The 22,372-nt window shown below is 33.5% G+C and overlaps 1 protein-coding gene across 1 annotated transcript in view; it reads right to left on the bottom strand.

The window, feature by feature from the left end:
- The window catches only part of LOC129221219 (uncharacterized), a 97,540-nt gene that overhangs the window by 26,990 nt on the left and 48,178 nt on the right, over nucleotides 1–22,372 (bottom strand). The window contains exon 2 of the mRNA XM_054855673.1: nucleotides 17,032–17,397. Coding sequence (XP_054711648.1) covers nucleotides 17,032–17,397 — 366 coding nt within the window. The remainder of the gene's footprint in view (nucleotides 1–17,031; nucleotides 17,398–22,372) is intronic.

Raw genomic sequence — 22,372 nt, 5'->3', positions numbered from 1 at the left:
TGTCCTCATTAAAAAATTTCCCATGCGGTAAAAATATAGAAATACAAATATTTATGTACTTATACTCCTCAATATTGCATGGTATAAAATTCCTTACTATTTTACCTTATTTAGCTGCTCAATTACTCCAAAATGTCAACATATTTTCCATATCAAAAAGGTGTCAAACATTATCTACGTTGCTATATTTACAAATGAGAGAAAACGATTGTTAACTCATAGGTTAATTTCAATTCAACAGGTAAGGGAAAGATAAACTACTCTCTACTCTGCCTTTTTGACTCTAGTAGATTACTTTATGTTGATCAAACATACAGCTGTTTAAATATTGTCAGAAGGTAAGAAAGGAGATAAACGTGTTAATTTAAGAAAAAAGTCACTGATGTTTTCGTTGAATGATGATTAGGGAGCGTTTTAGATATTCTTTTATGGAACTCGAATTTAAATATTTCTGCAAAAAAAATTCTCAAATTTAACTGCAAAAGAAAAAAAAGGAGAATATGAATTCTTGGATTTTACTAGACGTAATTAATATAAGCTGGTAAGTGCAACGAAAGTTTTTAGTTTAAAACTTTTAAGTATTTAGTAAGTGGTTAAAACTTACTTAGATCTGGAATGAGAGAGAGAGAGAGAGAGAGAGAGAGAGAGAGAGAGAGAGAGAGATGAAATTACTTTTCCTGATTATTATCAATTCAATATTTTTTGCTACTTTATCATAGGCATGTTATAGATTGTAATAGATATGTCTAGTGTATATTGATACATAAGGTTCAGTTTGAATTTCCGTAAATCGTTCACACACGCACAAAAGAAAAAATAATGCTGTACTTAATGGTTTGCTGTAGAAAAAACCAATATTATTTATTAAGACTAAAATTTCAATTAAAATGAAGCATCCAGCATTCAGTCCCTGGCATACATCTGAATTTTGAAACGCAAAACACCGACAATTTGTAACCATGACGACAAACATTAGTCCTATATTTTTTAAACATTCTTATTCTCTCAATTCACTTTTCATTTTCTTCACTTCTCATTAACTCACTTTTGTTAGTAGGCAATAAATTCTGATTCATTTTCTTACTTTTGGTTATTGGAATGCTTATTTACTATTTTGGAAAAAAGAAATCTACGTAGCTCCCACCCCAATTTATTTTGCAGCATTTGCTTCCGGGACTGAATCACGAGAAAAAAAGAAAAGATTGCAATCCTTATATATATGACATAATGGAAAAAGTACCAATAATAAGTTTGATGATACGATAACAACTGTTCACCTCGTACTTTTGACCATATTTATTTTTGTATGCAGGAAATGTTTTGCGTTTAATGCAGTAAAGTCCCTCAATTCTCGTTACTTGCTGGGATGGTTAAAAAAAGAACGAATATGTGGAGGGCGATGAATTCTAGTGAACAAAAAGTTTAGTTTTGATAATTAAGAACTAGCATGACTAGATTAAAATGGGGTGCAAGCAGCAAACGATTTTGAGTAAAACAAGTGCTAAGTTAAAAACATGCAGGAGTTCTTATTTAGTAGGTTTTTTAAACCGTGTTAACATGAAGCACCTGTGGGGATTAGTGCTAAAATATTGCGCTGTGACATAATATTGTTGTTTCTTCTATGGTTTAAAATGATTATCTCAAAATCTTCCTTTTTTTCACTTAAACGTCTTTGTTTCTAGATATCTCAAGCCTTGACCACCGTACACGTAATGAAGAAGACAACTGGAGCATTAATATGCCATGCAGAATTTTCTTACTCACAAAGCAATACAAAGAAAATTGAATTGAGGCAGTAAGAAGCAAAGGGATGTAAGTGGCAAAATTAAAAATTTTGAGATAACCACTACAAAGGGTAGGTGAACCTTTCCTCTGTCTTGGGGCAAAATATGGTACTAGTAGCAATGGTAGGTGCTGTTATACAGCATGATTTAGAAAACCTTTCAATGAAAGACTACCTAGGACCTTATCTTTTAACGCGTTTTACTCAAAATTTTAAAATGAACTCTTACATCCCTTTGCTTCTCACTGCCTCAATTGATCTTTGCTTTTTATTTATGCGATGTATTCTTGAGTAGACTGTTTCAGTCTTGTTTGAGTGAAACAGAATTCAACAGTTACTAAAATGTTCCATCTTTCAAATGAATTTAATTTTATCATAAATAAATATATAAGTTGTTTAAAACGTTTATAGAGCTAGAGAATACTAATTTAGACTTCACTTCAAGGTTGCATTTCGAGCTAGCTTTTTTTTCAAATGTAGCATTAAAACGATTTGTTATTATTGTTGCAATAAATTTTCGTCTTTCTTAAGGATTTAAAATTCATGAACAGTTTATGCATTAAAAAAGCAACATCACTGGGGGAGATGTGTGACTAATATGCAATTTCAAAAAACAATTTTTGGGGATCATTTCATAAAAACGATACTTGAGTAAAAAGGAAGAGGTCGAGACTGTAGTGATATTTTCATCTCTGCTCTCAAAAATCAAAGTAACTTAACATTTACACAATTATGTAAAATTTTTTTTTTGAGAAAAATAAAACCGACTTCAAAATTGGAAATTGCTCTGAAAAATAAAAGGAAAAAAAAAAAACTTGTTTTAACATCATCGGTACTACTTTTAAACATAGGTTAAGAAGTCGGCGCAAAAACGATGGAGAAAGTGGTATATGACTATTTTTCGTTTGTATTGTTTATGAAAACCAGTCAAAATTAAGAACGAACATTTTTACTGTTACACAGATATGTTGTTATCAATGTAGTATGCGATTTCTATTGCAGAACCTAGGCCCATTAAAGTTTATATTCGTACTGAATTATGGTTAAGTATGAATTTATCTACCGTTTATGCACATACTTCAAAAATAATGCTTAAAAGTAGTATCGATGGTGTTCAACTTATAAATTATTTGTTACTCTTTAAAGCAATTTCCAGCAGTTTTGAAGTTGGTTCCATTTGTTCCAAAAATATTTTATTTCATTCTTTCTAGTCTAGATGCATTTCAGAAATAGTATGATGCTGCCATTACGAAACTTCACCCTATTTTTCATACAAGTGCTCCATATTTTGAATTTTTTTAACGCGTCTAAATTTTAAGTGATTGGTACTAAAAACGAATCTTGGTTTATTTCTGGGCTAACTATTTTAATTAGAACCATTTAAATTTTAACGATTTTCCAAACTAATTTATTTTTCTCAGAAATACAAATTACTCCCAATAAAAATCCTATGTCTTTTTACTTTTCCAAATCTATAATTGGCATAGATGAAAAGAAAAATACTACTGTGCTAGTCAATGAAATTTATGTTTGCTTCGGAGGCCTTCTTTCAAAACTCTCATTATGATTTCAGAAATAGTTTTGTTTTATGGCAACCACTTTTTTAACAATGGGTTTTATATTTAATCAGAGAAATTACATAATAGGGAAATAACATAAAATTTACCATTTTTTGCCCTTAATTTTTACTTCCTTTTACAAAAATGGAAGTATTGTATTCGCGAAAAACATTTCACTCAAAAATCGGCCTTAATTTCCATTTTTCTCACCCCCGAATGAATGCCGAGTTTTTTTTTTTTTGACCCGACCACACGTGGATATATGCCTAGGAACCTACAGACACCCGAAATATCCATTTTGACGACCTCCGAGCTAATTACAACGAATTTTCTCGTGACGTCCGTATGTACGTATGTATGTGCGTATGTGTGTATGTATCTCGCATAACTCAAAAACGGTATGTCCTAGTAAGTTAAAATTTGGTACGTAGACTTCTAGTAGGGTCTAGTTGTGCACCTCCCCTTTTGGTTGCATTCGAGTGTTTCTAAAGGGGTCTTTTGCCCTTTTTGGTAGGGGGATCATTGTTAATTTCGATGTAAACTCAAGTGGTGTTATAATTTGTCGGATACTTGGCGATATATCGCCAGTCTTTTGGTCGCCAAGTTTTGTCGCCAACTTGGCGACAAATTTGGCGTGTTTTTTTTAAATTTTAGCTTTGGTTTCGATTCGGCTACTGTTGCTGATATTTAGAGAGTAAACTATTGAATCACATTAAAATTGCCAATAATGGGGAAATGAAATTAAATAGGAGTAAAAGGAAGTCATGTGATTCGCACATCAGCTCGTTTTTTCTAAGGAAAATGTGTGATAAAAAAAGTATGGGACCTAAATTAAGCCATCCCCTATCCATTAAAAAGACAATCTTCAAAATCGGTTCACTAAGTGAAACACTATATGCTATAAAAAAAGCATGACCTGATAAACGTCTCCTTTTTAAATTCGTGTTAAAAAAATCAGTATGAACTAATAACCACGTCCTTTTTGAAGTCAGCTAAAAATTCAAAATAATTGCTTACATTTAAAACAATTTTCTCTAGTAGAAATATTCCTAAGAGTAATAAATTTTGTCATTCTCAAATATTTCATCTGCAATACAAGAAAAAAAAAGTCTAACTATTTAAGCTGCTAAACGAGTTTGAAATTAAATTTTAGCAGCAACATCTGCTTAAGTTTCCACCGAGTTTCTAACTTTTACTATTTTAAATTTTCCTTTTCGAATATTTTTTGCAAGACAAATGTTTAAATAGCATTCTTTTTGCTAATGTGGGTATTTAAAAGAGGAAAAATCCTTAATTGAATTTCTAAATTTATTTCAAAAGGTTTTACATTTTCATGCATGTTTACGTTAGAATAATATCGGTGAGAAAGCTGTACCTGAAAGGAATATTTTATTTACTACACCAAAAGAAAGTTTTCAAAATTGAAATATTGGAGTTTCTTTGCCTTTAATACAATGCATTTATTAGAAAATATTGCCGCAGGCAGATAAAAATAGAATCGATTTATGGTTAGATTAGAAAAATACCAAAGCAAGATATTGCATTCTAAAAAAGTATCTTCTTTTATATTGTGTTCTTTTTGTTCGGTCTTCAAAACGGTTCTTTGAGCTTGCCTTTCATGAGTAAAATTATTCTTGTCCACAACTATACAAGCTTTTATAATTTATTTGCAGTTTATTCCTTGTGTTTACAAGTGAATATTTTTACATATTGAGAGGCAAGCAACCTTTTTTCAAATGCAAGCAGTACTGTGGAAAAAAAAGGGGAAATCTGGGCTGGATGAGATTTAACGAAGTAATAATATCATTCGAATACGAAAATCGGGAATAACAAATATTCCTCTTTATTGATAATTTATTTATTACATATTGTACTATACAAATTAGTTGTTGTTTAATATTAAATAATTATAACATTTACTTGCAGCCGCAGATAAGTTAGGTCTAAAATAACAGATAAACTATAATGCAGAATGGAATGCGTTTAGGCTCTTAAGGAAGGGCAGCGTTTCAACAGCTTTTGGATTCTTCTTGATTAGGATAGTGTATAAAAATTAATTTCTTAATATTTCTATTGAAATATTTGTTGCCAGAGTTCACTGATTTATATCAGCGTGATTGCTAAGAAAAAAGAGGAAAAAAAGGACCACTGGTATAAACCAAAAGTTGTTTGCAAATTTAAGAAGAAAATGTTATGAAACATCATTTTATTTTAAGTAAAAATAATGCTAGGTGTATATTTTTATATATAAAATAATAAATACATCGCTCTCAAGAAGCAAATTATGATCGAGGAATACTGCTAGGTCAATTTATTGTGTTTTAACTCGACCCACACAATGTTCCAATTTGCTCCACACTATGTTCCAGCATGATTGTTGCCAGCCTAACTGGGTAAACCCTTATATTCAGTAAATTACCGCCCATTAGCCAGGGCTAAAGCAGAAATACGTGAAATACACCGCCAGCTCAGTCATTTCCAGCCGAGGGACTGCGTTTCGTGTATGCTCATCAGCCAGTATAGGAGAGTGACCCAGGCTGGAAGATAAACTCTTAAGGAAGTCAAGGTGCAGAAACAAACTGGTAGCTAATACAGAATTAGCAGACCAGACGAGTGAGCCAGGAAGCAATGGTTCAGTTCAACTCGAAGATTGAACGCGAGGCAAGGTATATTCAGTAAATTACTGCCCATTAACCAGGGCTAAAGCAGAAATACGTGAAATACACCGCCAGCTCAGTCATTTCCAGCCGAGGACTGCAGTTTCGATGCTGGCGCACTCATCAGCCCGGCATAGGAAAGTGACTGAGCTGGAGATGGAAAACCTCTTAAGGAAGCCAAGAGTGCGAAACAAACTGGTAGCTAATATAGAATTAGCAGACCAGACGAGTGACCGAAGCAATGGTTCGGTTCAACTTCAACTATTTCACGTATTTCTGTGCTTTATCTATTGATTTATCTGTCTATCTCTATAACTATCGAACTACGTATATTTTTCTCTAAATCTTTCTCTGTATCTTTACATATTCATCAATTTATATCAATCTGTATATCTCTGCAGCTGTAAATCGCTATATCTATCAATCTATATCTATCTATACATCCTCTTGCATATCTCCGTATTTATGTAGCTATATTATTATATATGTATATATGAAATAACTCACATTAATATATACTTTTTTTTTACTTGAACTGATTTTAACTAATTTTTGGATACATTTTATTGTTACAGATATGTAACAATTACAACTGAGCTTCGCTATTTCCAAGAATACTGAAGGGGGAAAAAAAGGGGTTCTGCGCCAGTGGGCTAAAAATCATTAAAAATAATATTCAACATTGAACAAATTTTCTTCAATTAATTTATCAGAAATCAGGCTCCGTGGTACTGACAAAAATTTTGCCCGTACGCTAAATTTCATGTTTCTACGCCTTACTATTTTTTTCTTTTCTAATGAAGTCTATCTAGGTTTTCAACTTTACTAATGACCTCTAGCAACTACAAAGTTTTGTTTTCGCGACCTCTAACTATAGCTATTTCCATCAAACTGAAACATACTTTCGTACTTTCGTGAAAAGTTGGATCAAATAAAAACGGAAAACGAACAAAATTGTAGAGTTCTTGAACAAATTGAGAATAGAAAATATTTAAAAAATATCTCGAAAAAAATGAACAAATTAAAACTATAGAAAACTAAATAAAACTAAAACAGCAATCGCAATTAAACAAAAATCTTTTAAACACCGAGTTTAAATAAATAACAGTATGTTACTGTATATGAGACCAGAGGAACTCGAATTTAACATTAAATTTTTACGAACTGAGAAAAACTTCAGCCAAATAAATCTCTTTTATGTGTTTCTTCGTGCAATAATAAATTCTCGAATTAAAAATTTATTTAATTGCTACCTTGAAAGTAATTGAAAATAAAGAGAATAAAATGCCGTTAAAAAGGTTTCACATAAAAACGTGTCTTTAGTATTATTTAATAATTTTCAAAGATAACATTATTGGAAAAAGATAAGGTTATCATTTTACTTTCTTTAGCTACAGATATTTCATAATTACTGTGCATTTTTTCGAATAAATTTTCTCTCTCCAGCAAAATTTTGCTTTGATCTTAAACAACGTCAATTCTTCTTTGATGTTGAAGCATCATAAACGAGCTGATGTGTGCCTCACATGACTTCCTTTTACTCCAATTTAATGTCTTTTTAACATTATTGGTAATTTAATGTGATTCAATAGTTTACTCTATAAATATCACCAACAGTGGCAAAATTGAAACCAGATTAAAAAAAAGGAAAAAAATCGCCAAGTTGGCGACAAAACTTGGCGACCAAAAGACTGGCGATATATTGCCAAGTGTCCGTCAAATTGTAACATCACTTGAGTTTACACCGAAATTAACAATGATTTCCCCCCAAAAAGGGGTAAAAGATCCCTTTAGAAATACCCGAATGCAACCAAAAGAGGAGGTGCACAACTAGACTCGACTATGAGTCTACGTACCAAATTTCAACTTTCTAGGACATACTGTTCTTGAGTTCTGCGACATACATACGCACATACATACATACGTACATACAGACGTCACGAGAAAACGCGTTGTAACTAACTTGGGAATCGTCAAAATGGATATTTCGCGTGTCTATACGTGCTTAGGCACTTATCCACGCGTGGTCGGGTCGAAAAAAAAAAAAAAAACTCAACATTCATTCGGAGGTGAGCAAAATGGAAATTAAGGTCGATTTTTGAGGGAAATTTTTTTCGCGAATGCAATACTTCGTTTTTTGTAAACGGAAGTAAAAAGGCATAGTATGATTCACATAAAGCACGTTTCTATATGCACTGCTAATAGTAAATATTTAAATATGTAGGGCTGCATTGACATATGCTAATTTTTAAACAAATAAAAATAATTCCAGGCATGTTGTAAAAGGTGTTTCGTTACAAAATTTCTGAAGGCAGCAGAAAGGATGCAGGTTCTTATGAATTATGAGTATGTTATCTTTGTTTAAATGTAGCACAAACTCCAAATTTACATATCCGGCGAAAGTTCGAATCTACGAGACAAATTTTGTTGAAATTTTCAGTTTGTTTGGGTAATTGAAGGGAAGGCTTATAGACCTAATCGAGGAAAAAAAATCTATGAATGGCACTTTTTTTATTTTAAATGTAATTTTTTGAACAAAAATGGATCTTTCTACTCTAAATAATCTTCGTATCATTTCGATTTTGATTCCATTCGAAAGAGCGGAAAAATTCATCTTTAGGACATTTTTTACTGACGGTTAAAAAAAAAAATCTTGGAAAAATATCTTCAATATTTTACACGATTATCTTATGCAAATGAACACAAAGAATGAAAGTTAGTTTATTAAATACAGTTAAAACGCATTTCAAATTTTTGAGCAATCACGATTGCTTATTGTTCTCACTTGACTGTTTTGATGTCCTATCATTTTATTTTCTCACCGCCACCCTCCGCACCATCACCGTCGACCGGGTCCTCACGATGCTGCTCCTATAGCGAAAGCCGTCTCCAGGTTGCATCCATGTCCTACACACACGCGCATACATACACAACTACACACACACACACACGCACGCACACATACATACACCTACACATACACACAAACTACACTACCCACACATTCATGCCCTGCACACAGACTCAAACACATATGCCTACACACATACACATAAGCCCCCCATACACATATTCATACACACAACTGCCCACACACTTATGCCACCACACAGACACAAACACACGTGTCTACACACACATACACATACCCCTTACACACAAACACACATACCCCCACACACAAGCACACACGCCTATATACACACACTCGGGATTGCGAAAAACATAATTTGAATTCAAGATGTCAAAATTCAAATTATTATTACTATTATTTTTTTTTTTGCGTCGATATCGAGCATTTCATACTTTTATTTGTTAGTTGTTCCTTATTTGGACTCTCGGATGAAATTTTAGTTCATATACATGAGATCCCACGTGCTTTTCAAAATTTTTATTTTACCCTCCCGATGTTTCATTGATGAATCGTCCTATAGGGTAAAGGCAGCATAATTCGTCTCGTCTAAGCTTTTTGGCCTCTGAGTTGCATATGTTATGATCAATTAACACTAGAATAACGGCGATCTCCGTATACTTATAGAATTACGGCGGGAGTTATTTTGACAGTCGAAAAGAAATCTACATAATAGTACACAATTGTAAAAATGAGTTTAAAATAAATATATTTATAATCAATGAAGTTTATTAAAAGTATGTAGAGATTTCATGAATGAGTGATAGTTTGGTTAAAAAAGCTTAAAGTACCCTTAAAGTAATTATCTCTGTTTCTGTTGCATTTCAGAAACTAGCGGTTAATGCTCCTTTTTACGTACAAAAACATTATGAATGCTTTAGATTCTAGCAATGTTATATTCTAAGAGACATTCTTGAATTGGTGCTCTTTTTCAGAATCAGTAAATTTTGCATTTCTTTTTATCTAAAAATTGTCAATATGACCCCTGCTCTCTTTTAGGTGTTAGCCTTTAGTTTGAGTACAAAAAAAAAAAAAAAAAAAAAAAAATTCTTGAAAACTTTGTATTATTATTACACAGCACGTTTATTTAGGAAAAGTGAAGGAAGGATTAAGCTTTTTATGAAAATACAGGGAAGCAGTTAGCAAAAAAAAAAAAGTTTGCTTGGGGTCAAACTGACGCTTTCCGTAATTCTAGTGCTAATCCAAAAGTGTTTATATAACACTATCAACTAAACCTACACATGGCATTTAAGGTTAAATACATAAAACACAATTTGTTTTCCATTAAATAAATGTTTTAAAAGAAAAGCACTTGTACCAGAAATTAATTGTTATTCTATTTACGACTCCGTGCAATACACCTTCTGAAGGGTTAAAAACTAGGTGATAATAATAAAACGGTTTAAGAATTGCATTAAAGAAAAACACCCTATTTTTTTTTAAACAAAATATTTAATTAACAGTTGTAAGATCAATTTTTACCTCCAAACAAGCGTGAGAAATGATATTTTTTGACTTTTTGCAGCACATTTTGTGTTAGCCACGAGGGGCATTGAAGATAACGTACCAATTTTTCTGCATGTTTGTCTTCATAAAAAGATTTTGGCACACAGGATACTCTGCATCAAGTATTTTACTCTATCGCGGTAGGGAAGAAATGCGGAGCATAATGTTTGCCAATATAGCGGCTTCTTCTCTACGTGAAGTGAATACAAAGCAACTCGCCCAGATCATTCAGTTTACATCATACCCTTAACAAATGTGTCAAATATAACTTCATAAGCGCTTTCTAATGAACCAAAAAGCACATTTACAAATAGCATTACAATAACTTCAGTTTTAAAAAATCAGAAAAATTTTCCCCAAACGGCAACGCAGATGACTAAGTTCACGAAATTTCCATAAATAAATAGTTTTCTTGACTTCAACCAGAAATATACAAACACATATACAAAAGTGGCGACCAGCAACAGGCTCTGGGCCCAGCTAGACTGATTCTAGTCAATTTACAATCCCCATTGAAGATCAATGGCCCTCTTAAAACTGTCTACTCCCTTGCTCATTACCACCACTTCCGGTAAGCTGTTCCAAGGTTCCACTACCCTGCTAAAATAATAATTTTTCCTAATATCCATGTTAGCCTGAGATTTAAATAGCTTAAAACAATGACCCCTTGTCCTGTTTTCAGTGCTAAACTTTAGCCCCGTAACATCTTTCGTTTTAATAAATTTAAACAGCTGAATCATGTCCCCTCGGTCTCTTCTTTGCTCAAGACTGTACATTTTAAGCCTTCTAAGCCTGGAATCATAATCTAAGTGGGAAAGTCCACTTATTAGCCTTGTAGCCCGCCTTTGAACCCTTTCCATTACATTAATGTCTTTCTTAAGATAAGGAGACCAAAACTGAACAGCATACTCCAAATGGGGTCTTACAAAACTTCTATATAAGGGCAGAAGAGCTTCTTTAGATTTGTTTGAAATAAATCTATTGATAAACCCAAGCATCTTATTGGCTTTGTTGCTAGCAATGCTGCACTGTTGGCTAAACTTTAAATCCTGACTTATTAAGACCCCCAGATCAGTAACTTTGTCTGCCTGACTAATGACTGAACCTTGCAAATAATAACTTGTACACTTATTTCCATGCCCTAAATGTAGCACTTGACATTTCCCAACATTAACAGTCATACCCCATTTAACAGCCCACTCCGTAATATGATCTAGATCCTCTTGCAGCTGATTTGCTTGTTCTTCATTTTCTACAGTCCCCATAACTTTGACATCATCAGCAAAACAATTCATGTTCCCAGAAATATTTTTGTGAATATCGTTCACCAGTGGCGACACCTAGTATCAGACCAGAGAAACTCTTCCAGGGGCCGGGGGGGGGGGGGTGGCAAAATTGGACACGAGGATGAAATATGGCTATTTTACAACGTTGGTGTAGATCAGCGGCGGTTCCCAACCTTTTTCCCTTCGCGAACCCCTTTCAAACTCCAAATTGAAGTTGGCGAACCCCTTGGGTACTAGGTTAAGTAACAAGGAAAAAAAAAAAAAAAAACTCGCGCACACAACTGCACATAATAGACAACAAAAATTGTGAGATTTTTTTTTTAGTTTAATGCTGCTGCATAGTTTATAACAAGAACGAAAACATAATTGCAAAATATAGAATTACTAATATTGTTGCGAACTAAAATGATTGCTAAAAAATGAATGCAAAACAAATTCACCAAAAAATAAACACAGTGATTATTGTGTGTTGAGCTTCAATCAACTTTGAAAAAAATATGAAAATGGGATATTTGTGGAACAAAGAGGTTCAAAATTTGACTGAAAATTTTCTCTCCCTAGGGTATATTTACCTCTATTATCACTAAATCAGAAGTCAATTAAAAAATGATCTTTAAAATACCTTTTAGGGAATTCTCAGATTAAATAGATGAACATTTCTCTTACAGTAAAATGAGAAAGATCCGGGCTGAAGTCTTTTTGAAAAGGACTACGAGCCTAGATGTTTGATAAAGATTTACTGTTTGCATTAATCGTTTGATTGCTGAAGTATTTTCTTGTAATTATGCTATACGTGCGAAGTAAACTACGTACATTGAAAATAGACATGGCTATTTTCAATAAACGCATTTACTATTTCACCCAAAAGGAAATTTGTAACAAAACAGATATTGTTAAGCTCACTCACTACAAGACAAATTTTCTACACAAATTCCATAAATTCCTTACTTACATATAGCGCAAATTAAGTTGCATGGTTAAATTCCGATGTTTTTTTTTTACTGCGTAAACCTCACAATGCCAAACGTTTACACACAAAAATTGTCCACAGTAATTAATTTTTTCATACTTTCTGTGGTATTTTTGGGTTGCTAGCCATTTTTTCCCTTTTTCGACAGCAAACTCGAAGTAAATTGTAGTCTATGTTGTGAAAATTATAGCAACAAATAACAGCGTGATCACACTTCTATGCATTTCTGACTCAACACAAGAGCGATAGCTCTTTGTCATACTCAAATAGTAAAGAAACTAAACATCAAAATATTTTACTCTCGTATATGCTCTATGCTATGTTCTCAATAGTTAAATCAATATTTCCGATCAAAAGCTTCTGAGGAAACGAACGCTTTCAAATTCTTTCATCTGAGGACATTATATTCATAACGAGAGCTTTTTCAGCATGGCATTAGGGCTATCACCTATCATTGTCAATGTAAGCACTAAAACCGGCACTTTGCAATGACAGACTAAATTATTTAAATGCAAAATGTATCAGGAATTATGCAAATATTTTCAAGCTAAGAGTATCAAATGTGCGAGAGACAAATGAATAAAAAGGAACAAAATTTGTTTGAAACCTCCTGAGCATGAAACTTCATCAGAGACAGGCATGTTAAAACTCGCCATTGCAATATTTTTTTCGCGAACCCCCTGAAAACCTCTTGCGAACCCCAGTGGTTCGCGAACCACCGGTTGGGAACCGCTGGGCAGATATTTGACATAGCGTTAAAAACCTACTGTGGCTGGTTGCTGATGATAATATACTGCACTGTGAAAATGCGTTCTTCACAACTTTCAATGTCAATCCTAATTATATATTTGAATTACGTAATAAACTGCTGCATGTAGACAAAGATTATAAAACAAAAATTGCATGGAGTTTTATGTGCAACTAATGCTTATACTTTTGGAAGAATCTTTACAGGTTTGAAATTTGAGTGAGCCATTTTAATGCATTTAAGCGGAACTTGGGACAGGTATGACAGGTTCGCTTGATAATTTTTCACTTATATGAGACGGGCGTTCATGTCGGAAAACCTAGCAAATGAATATTAATTTTCGGCACCATCGTGAGGAAGTGACAAAATATTTCCAAAGCGCAAAACCATCTTGAAGATGAAATTAAATCCTTTATTCCCTCGCGTGCTATGAATTTCAATACTATGTAATAAACTCAGATTGAACAAGTTTACGCCATTAAAGCGAAGTTGATGGCTAAACTAATCCAAACCGAAGCATTATAATTTGAGCTAGAGACGAAAAAGAAAAAAGCAAAAGCTGAAAAGAGGCTGTTTACGTAAATTAAATTTGAGAAGCGAGCCGAATTTGAAATAATGTAATTTAAATTTAGTAATCAAAGTTTAGTAACTGTACACCAATGAAATATTACGTTTTAGAATCAACACAGTTAATGAAACTATTTGAAATGCGAAAAACTACAGAAATATCACATTGCCATGGTCATAGTAAAATTGTTTTCATGTTTCATTGGCTTGGTTGTAGTAGCTTGAAAACAAAGTAGAAGCTTGAAAACAAAAATGAACTGGAGTGTTATTTTAATATATTTCGTCGTATTTGACCAGTAGATAAATTATCAAGGCAAAAAAAGTCACGATTGTTTATAACGACGCTCGATATAAAACAGATCAAATAATGTTCGATTTTTTCTTAATTTCTAGGAATTAAAATAACAAACATAAAAAGTTTACGGGCCTGTAAATCGCGACATATCGTGTACCGGTTTGTCGTTGGCATTGTTTGATTGCTAATTCTATGGTGGAAGTACACTTACGCCTTGGCGATACATCCGGACGCTTGAAGATTGAATCTCGAGGACTTATATTGTTTTCAATATAATTATGAAATTTAAAAGACTATCTACCGCGTGTTTCCGTTTAACCAGCAATACCTCTATTTTCACATCCGTTTGTCCTAGGTGCATACTTTCGATTGCAAAAAGTGTCAAACTAATGTTCCGAGTTTAGATATTAAAAGTTTGAAGCAAAGTTGAAAGCTAGCGTACAAATACAAAATCTAAATTTTTATATAGATCCTAGGCCCCCTAACTTATCTTTAGGGATATAATCTCAATTGAGGAGTGAGAAGCAAAGGGATGTAAGTGTCAAAATTAAGAATTTGGAAATAATCAGTACAAATGGTAGGTGAACTTCTCCTCTGTCTTGGAGCAAGAGATGGTACTAGTAGCCCTGGTTGGTGCTGTTATACAGCATGATTTAGAAAAATTGAATAAAAAAAATTGAAACATTGGCGACCAAAGCTCAAGCAGATATTAGAGTTCAAAGTTTTAAGGGACCGTGCGGAAGATGAGATTAGAACTTATCGCCTTTTCAGAAGAATAACAGGCTGTCAAAGTAAAAGAACAAAATATTTATATTTTTCATTGCTATTAAAAAATAAATGCAAACGTTATACTATGATACGTAAAAACTCTAGCTCATACAATCCGAAATCCCCCCCTCTATGCACATGCATAATTTCAAACCTTGTTAGTCGCTATATCTCTCCCCCCCCCCTAAAAGGTGTAATTTGCTGCGAGTGTAAAGTGCTGTACGTCACAAAACGCTCCGTTTCAAATATCGGTGAATATTGGTAATACTAATGTCTAACTTTTTGTGTTCGAACTGTTCTTTCATGCTTTTCATTTCCCTTAACACAATGGATTTGGAAAGTATATAAAAAGTTAGGTTCAGTATTTTTTTTTAACCAATTAAGCTAATTAATTTATTATTATTTTACTTTCAATTGAAACGTTTCATATTTTATCCCTGCAACTTATTTTGACCGTTTTTTACAATTGAAAGTATGCATCGGGTACTAATGGTTGCGAAAATAGAGGTTTTGCAACTTTAACGGGAACACGTTGTATATACAACTACGGCATTTTTCCTCTGTAGAAAAATTTACTCTTTCGTTTAGTTCAGAAAATGTGCTACACGTAAGCACTGTATTTCTGTGGGTGGCCTGGTCATAAACTACCACAAAAGTTCAGGATATGGGGCGTGAATAGCTTTTCCAGATGTGAAATAAACTTCTTTTTGTGCCAGATGTGATCTAAACTTCGCGCACTAAAATAGTACTTTTTTCTCTTTCGTAAGTGACTGAAGATTCGATTAACCAAAAAACTGTTTGTTAGAAAAAGTCAGCAACACACACACACATATTAGAAGGCTTGATTGTAACTCACACTAATTTTCACTATGCCCCTGTGAACTAGTTGTGATCTGTATAGCCGGAGGGGGATGAGAGTTGATGGCAGCTGGCTTTGGATTGCTATTATTATCAGAGGGTCGACAAAAGTTGTAAAATCTTAGAAGCCTGGATAAATGTTTAGAGGACGGACAAACTATTTTACAGAGTTTGCAGAAGAATTCAGCATAACATGTCTTTTTAAACGTTTTTGTCCTAAAAGAGCTAGTCATCAAGGCATTTTTTAGTCTCCCGGAGGACCTGGCGCTATGGATTTTAATTTTTCTGAAAATTATTATTGCTATTATTTCTTCCTCTTTTTGAACTGACGCGCTAAGTTTACGATTCAACCAGGGCTAGGCAAAACAGTCAGTAGTAAGCAAAAGTCAGAAAATATAACATTTTTGCGAGTGAGAGCTTGCTTTAAACGCCCAGTTGGTATTGTTGAAAAATAATTTACTGCTGAGAGCAAATATATTTTTTAAATTTATTTAAAATATTACGCATCAAAATTCAAGTACATTGCTAAAAATATAAATAATTTATATGAAGCTTTATGGATGAGAGCTAAAAATGAAATCGGTTTTTGAAAGATAGTATAGAAATGGTACGAATCAAAGCATAACCAAGACGCAACATCTCAAAAATCATTCACTATGAACAATGCAGCAGCGCCCTACAAAATAAAACTGATAACTTGTATTGCATTGAAATTTTTCAACCAACCCAACAATGTTTTGAAACTCAACCTTCAATGAATGTAGAAATTGTTTTATTGATTCTAATGTGAATATGTCACTATTCCCCCTTTGGAAATGTTGTCAGATTTTATGCTTTCAGTTGCATGTTATTCAAAGTGCAATCTAGTTTTAACAGTGGTTCATCGGTCATATTTGTCCTGACGTCAAACCGATAATGTTTTTGCGCCGGTTCTTTCTGCACAATTACGAAAACTCAAACTCCTCAAAGGTTTAGGAAGCAAACTTGGGGCTTTTTTCTGGTATTGAACTTTTTTTTTACCTACTATTGAACGTCTGTTAGTGAGGGTTGAGTATTTTGATGAGGGCTTGCTTTAACAGAAACTTGTGACCGTCAGTTGAATATATCAAGTGTAATTACTCACCATATACCACCATATGATCTTCTCTGGTATCCGAGCCTTCTAGAGATTGCACTTGACACGAATACTTTCCACTGAGTTCTGTGGTAGGTCTTTGTATGTTGAGCGCCCTAGAGCGAGTGTACTCGTTTCCTGCCGGTACTAAGTAGTCCTCATTCACTCGAAACTTTTCAGAATGGAGTTTCGCGTCAAATTCTGGTATCCACTGGTAAACAGGGTTCGGGTCGTCTTCATGGAACCACTTGACCACTAGCTTCTTGTCTTCTTTGAGGTTGTAGGTGTATTCGCAGTCCAGGAGTACAGATTCTTCGCTACCGTTTTGGACGAAACTTGGAACTGTTAGTCGGGTTATCTCCAGCGACAAACATTCTAAGAGAAAAAAAATAATTAGTTTTGAGAAAAATAGAATGGAAGTGTAAAACTTTATGATGTATGGGGTTGTCGAAATTATAATTCCCGAACAAAAAGTTACGTTCAGGGCGTTGTAAAAGTCAAAAAATCTGAACGATTGACTTCATTGAACCATTATTCATAGGGAAAGGTGAAAATGTTTGTCATAACGAAATTGATCATTATAATCACCTTTATGTTACACCTGTTGTGTCGGACGTTGGACCTCCTCATATTCGTTTTAGTGTCAAGCAGCTGTTACGACAGTCAAACTTTCACCGAAGAACATATGACACGTATTTTTTTCCCCGCTTGGTTTTGTTTCATTTCTCTATCCCTTGCACTCTTTGTCTGTGAGAACTCAAAAAACATAATAGTCACGGAGCATTGTTGTAGAACCACAGGAGAAATTTTGTAAAACTCTTTCTGCACATTAGCACCACCAATCAGCGAATTTGTGTACTATTTTTAAAAACTTAATAAAATATCGATGCATTATCTTAGGAATCTGTCGTGAAGATTTCGTGTCAAAATGAACCATATATCACCCAGCACAGCCCTTTGAGCTTAACTTCGAGAACTCTGTAGGTGCATGTAAATGATTAACCATCCCTCAGAAATTATTAAGCTGAAATGCTGAATGTAAAGGAATTATTCCGAGATGTTTGGTGTATGCGCCTAAACGTTTGGAAACTATAGTGATAAATATTGTAACAATTTATTACCAATGAAAAACATTTTTTGGAAGCTACTGCCAAAAATAAAATTCACCCCTCCCACTTGCACAGATATATTAAATATTACCAAAGAAATGTAAAACAAACATTTAGCTTTCGTTACTCTCATGCGTTTTTCTTTCCCTTTAATCTTGAACATGTAAGAAAGTGCTATGAACAAAGGACCTGCGTTGCTACATGTCTTTTAACGAGATGAATGTGTGAATTTTTCAAGACACATTCCTTAGAGCACATGTTTCCACCACTCTTTAGCCAGGTTGTGGACAAAAGGAAAAGGGAAAACGCTTGCGTGAAAACATAAATTTTAAGATACTAACTGAAGCCATACATTTTGAAGATTTTTCTGAAGTCTTATATATACGTAGTATGTGTGTTTGGAGGATGAATTCGAAAGCTTGTGCCTTAACTACAAATTAAGATTTCAAAGTGACGTCTTGGGTTTTCTTTTATGTCTGTGTTTGAACGATGTCGCTTTCCAAGGCTTTGGAGATATTTCTAATCTTGCGTCAAGAACACTCATTGCATGAGTAAAACCCATTGAGAAGAGATAAAATGGAGGGAGTGAAGACTTTCATTCATGAAACCAAGGCCCTATGTCACGTGATAGATTTTAATGCAAATCATTGAAAGAAATCAGATTTCTTTCGCTTGTTTAGTGCAAAACGTACCAACCATTCATCGTTAATGAGTCACTTGACTTGGGGTTGTTGGGTCAGCTTTTGCTAAACCAATGATTGGACTCGCTCCCTCCATTTTAATTCCTGCTCTTAGGTAAAACCATGACTCAAAGAAAAAAAAGTAGAAATGACGTTGTCTGTTGAAGACTTGCTGAAAAAGAACAGAATATGAACAAGTGTCCAGAGATTGCTTCTTTATACTCTGTCAACATTAAATGTTTGTCTATACAGGGTGTCTCAGTTAAATGTTTTAGAACTCCAAAGAGGGGTAGTATGCATCCTGAAGACTCGAAATCATATGGCAATGCAGGGTTGGAAATGCTTTTCTGAAGCGGTGATGTACACAGAAGCACCATAAAGAAAAGATACAGTAAGTCAAAAATCTTTTTAATAATACTTTTAAAAACCTCAGGGTACATGGTCCTAAGTAAGTGTTCGAAGTTTTTTCAACCGGCTACAATGCACACCTTACATCTTAGGCGCATAGAACTCCGAACAGCGCGGAATAATATTCCTAGCATATCTTCAATTTCTTGGATTGGGAAAGCATTTCCGAACCTGTATTGATATATCATTTAGAGTCGTTAGGGTGTATCCTACCCCTCTTAGGCGTTAGGTTGAAACATTTAACTGAGACATCCTGTATACTCCAATTTCATTCTTTGCATTTTATTATTGAAATTATTTTTACTGTTTCCCTGAAAAATGCCTGTATTTACTAAAACATAAAAAAGAACCCTTATGATAAAACATGAAGGACAGTCATTTAAGATAACCTAAACTTTTTCTTTCTATATTTAAAAAAAAAAAGAAAAAAAAAAAAGAAACAAAGTAAAAAAATCATACAGCGGGTTTAGAGAAAAAGTTGGAAATTTTGTATACAGCTCATTGAATTATTCAGTAATTCTGAAGTGGACGTTTGGAAGCTATTTTTGGAGTATCTGTAATCGCTGTTCCTGCATTGTAATATTCTATGCAGTATTATAAACAAAGGAAAGTTTCTGAAGTTGTGAAGGTAAGATGGGAAGTTTTTAAATATTTTTAAATTTTATTTTTATGGTTACTAATTGTATTAAAATAATTTATCTTGTCGTACTTTTCGAAACTGGTTCAAAATTTCCCTAAATGGTGGGAGCACCTTGAACGTGGCTCATAATTTACTGTAAATTGATTTCATAATTATTATTTCTTAGGTTTGGAAACTAAACAACGATGCTTTAGGAGTGTTTATTTCGTATTATGCCAACAAGTACCGTTAAACTAATAAAATATGTGACGGACTGCTGTTTATATATAAATAAATAAATAAATAAATAAATAGATAGATAGATATATCAAATCGTGAATCAAAGAACCTTGATTGACTACTATATAAATTTGTGATTATAAATCTTAGTGAATCAATCCTATCGCAAATTAACAATTACGTACCTTTTTTTTTTGCAACTTGAGATTTGTAAATGAAGCTTTTAGTACTGTCAATGGAATAATTTTTGAACCCTTAAACTCATTTGTCCCAAACGCTATGTGTAATTGTATAGCCTAATTTCGCAAAAACTCTGGATGAACGAAAAAGGATTATGAATACAATATACAGGGAGAATATAAAATTTTTTACTGTTTCCCTGAAAAGTCCTTGTATTTACTACAACATAAAAAAGAATCCTTATGATAGAAGCCTTAAGGACAGTCAGTTGAAAGAAATGAGATTTCTTTTGCTTGTTTCATGCAAAACAGGCCAACCATTCGGCGTTGTTGAGTCACGTGACTTGGGGTCTTTGAGTCATTAAAAAAGAACTATTTCAGATTTAAACACAATTCGTTTATTGTTTTGATCCTAAACCTCAAAAAGTTTTTAAAAATATTAGTAAGCTTTTACGTGTATACCTTTTGTAGTTCCTGGAAGATATAGCGCAGGCAGGATTGGCCTTCTGGAGGTGGAGGAAGGGGGGGGGGGGTGCTTGGTCATAGCAATCATTATACGGATATAAACTGTCTAGAGTTCAAAGGTTCTGGGAGTTTGATCCTTACCCCCCCAAACGCAAAGGGAGTTTTTGTTTCATAGACGCTATTTTCAATTTTCGATGTGATCGTCATCTACATTATATCTAATATTGTTGCTATATTGTTAAAATATTGTACCAATAGAAAAAAAAAACGACGAAATAGGCAATATAAAAAATAATTTTTAGTAAACCTTATATAGCTTTTTTTGAAATAAAGTTTCTGTAACAGTACGATACTTTAAACAATCTGCATATTACGAAGGGGGAAAAAAAGAACATTTGCATTTGTGCATCAGAAAAAAAAATATTAAAATAAATACTGTTGAGGTTGAAAATTTTCATTTATATAGGCAATAATAAATATGGATAACTATCTTTAACAGCGTCGAGTTTCTTATCTATATAAAAACTCATCTTAACAAGCTTTCTTGTGTCAAAAATGTGCCCCACAAATATTCTTATTGCAAGTCCACAAACGAGCTAAGATATAAAAACTTTCATTCTGTGCCATTTCTTCAAAGAATACATATCGAATCAAACTCCATTGCCCTCGATGCAAGCATCCTCATCCGGGGATGCTAAACTTCAGCTAAGCTATTTCTGTTTTCTGGCAAGCGTCGTAGAATGCAGTAGAGTTGTCCCCACGTCGCTCATTTTAGCAACAGCCACACTATTTCGTCTGTCTCCTGTCACCGTATATCGGAAGCTACCGATGTAACCTCTACTCTAATGCAGCTCTTCAAATTCGAGGAGCCATAAAACTTTCTTTTTTAAATTTTTGAGCAGCAGATGCAGTTTTTACTTCAAAAGTGTAGCGACAATTTTAAGGACATCAACATACACACGTTGTGTTCAGAAGGCTCTTCAACACTATGGTTTATGCATGCTCAATGTAAAAAAGATATTCAAGAGAACATGATTTTTTTCTAGATTATATTTTGTGAATATCATAGTTGACAAACCATTCCAACGAAAATAAAAACGAAATTCTCGCCTCAATTTTCTTTTTTTGGTGAAATAACAAGGCGTTTTTTTCTTTTTAGTTTCAAGTGATTCGAACTGGAATTTGTGAGGTCTTTATTTAAATTCTCCTTCGATCAATGTTTTTTTAACTTCTGGTTCCCAGGAGGCAATAATAATGTTTTAAAAAAAGCAGTAAGAGTTTTTGCTGTCTCTCATCGCAATTCACTATTTCTAATTAATATTTTGCAAAAATGTTGTTCATGACCCCTCCCCTCCCCCTTTTTAAATGTTTTTTCATCATCGACTAGACTTTTTTCTTGAAGTACGAGAACTCTTTAAGCAAAAAGGAAAAAAAATACCTATTTATACTTTTCATTGCTATTGAAAAATAAATGAATATAAAATACAATAGCACGTAAAATATATGGAAAAAACTCTTACGATTTAAGAGGAAAAAAACAAATTTACTAAACATCTCTATTTGACTATCTCGGTGAATATTCGTTGCACTAATATCACATTTTTTGCACTCAAATTGTTCCTTGGTGCTTGTGATTTCCCTAAATGCAAT

Source organism: Uloborus diversus, chromosome 4 (assembly GCF_026930045.1).
Source record: "Uloborus diversus isolate 005 chromosome 4, Udiv.v.3.1, whole genome shotgun sequence".
Lineage (NCBI taxonomy): Eukaryota > Metazoa > Arthropoda > Arachnida > Araneae > Uloboridae > Uloborus > Uloborus diversus.
This window is presented reverse-complemented; position numbering and strand designations above follow the sequence as displayed.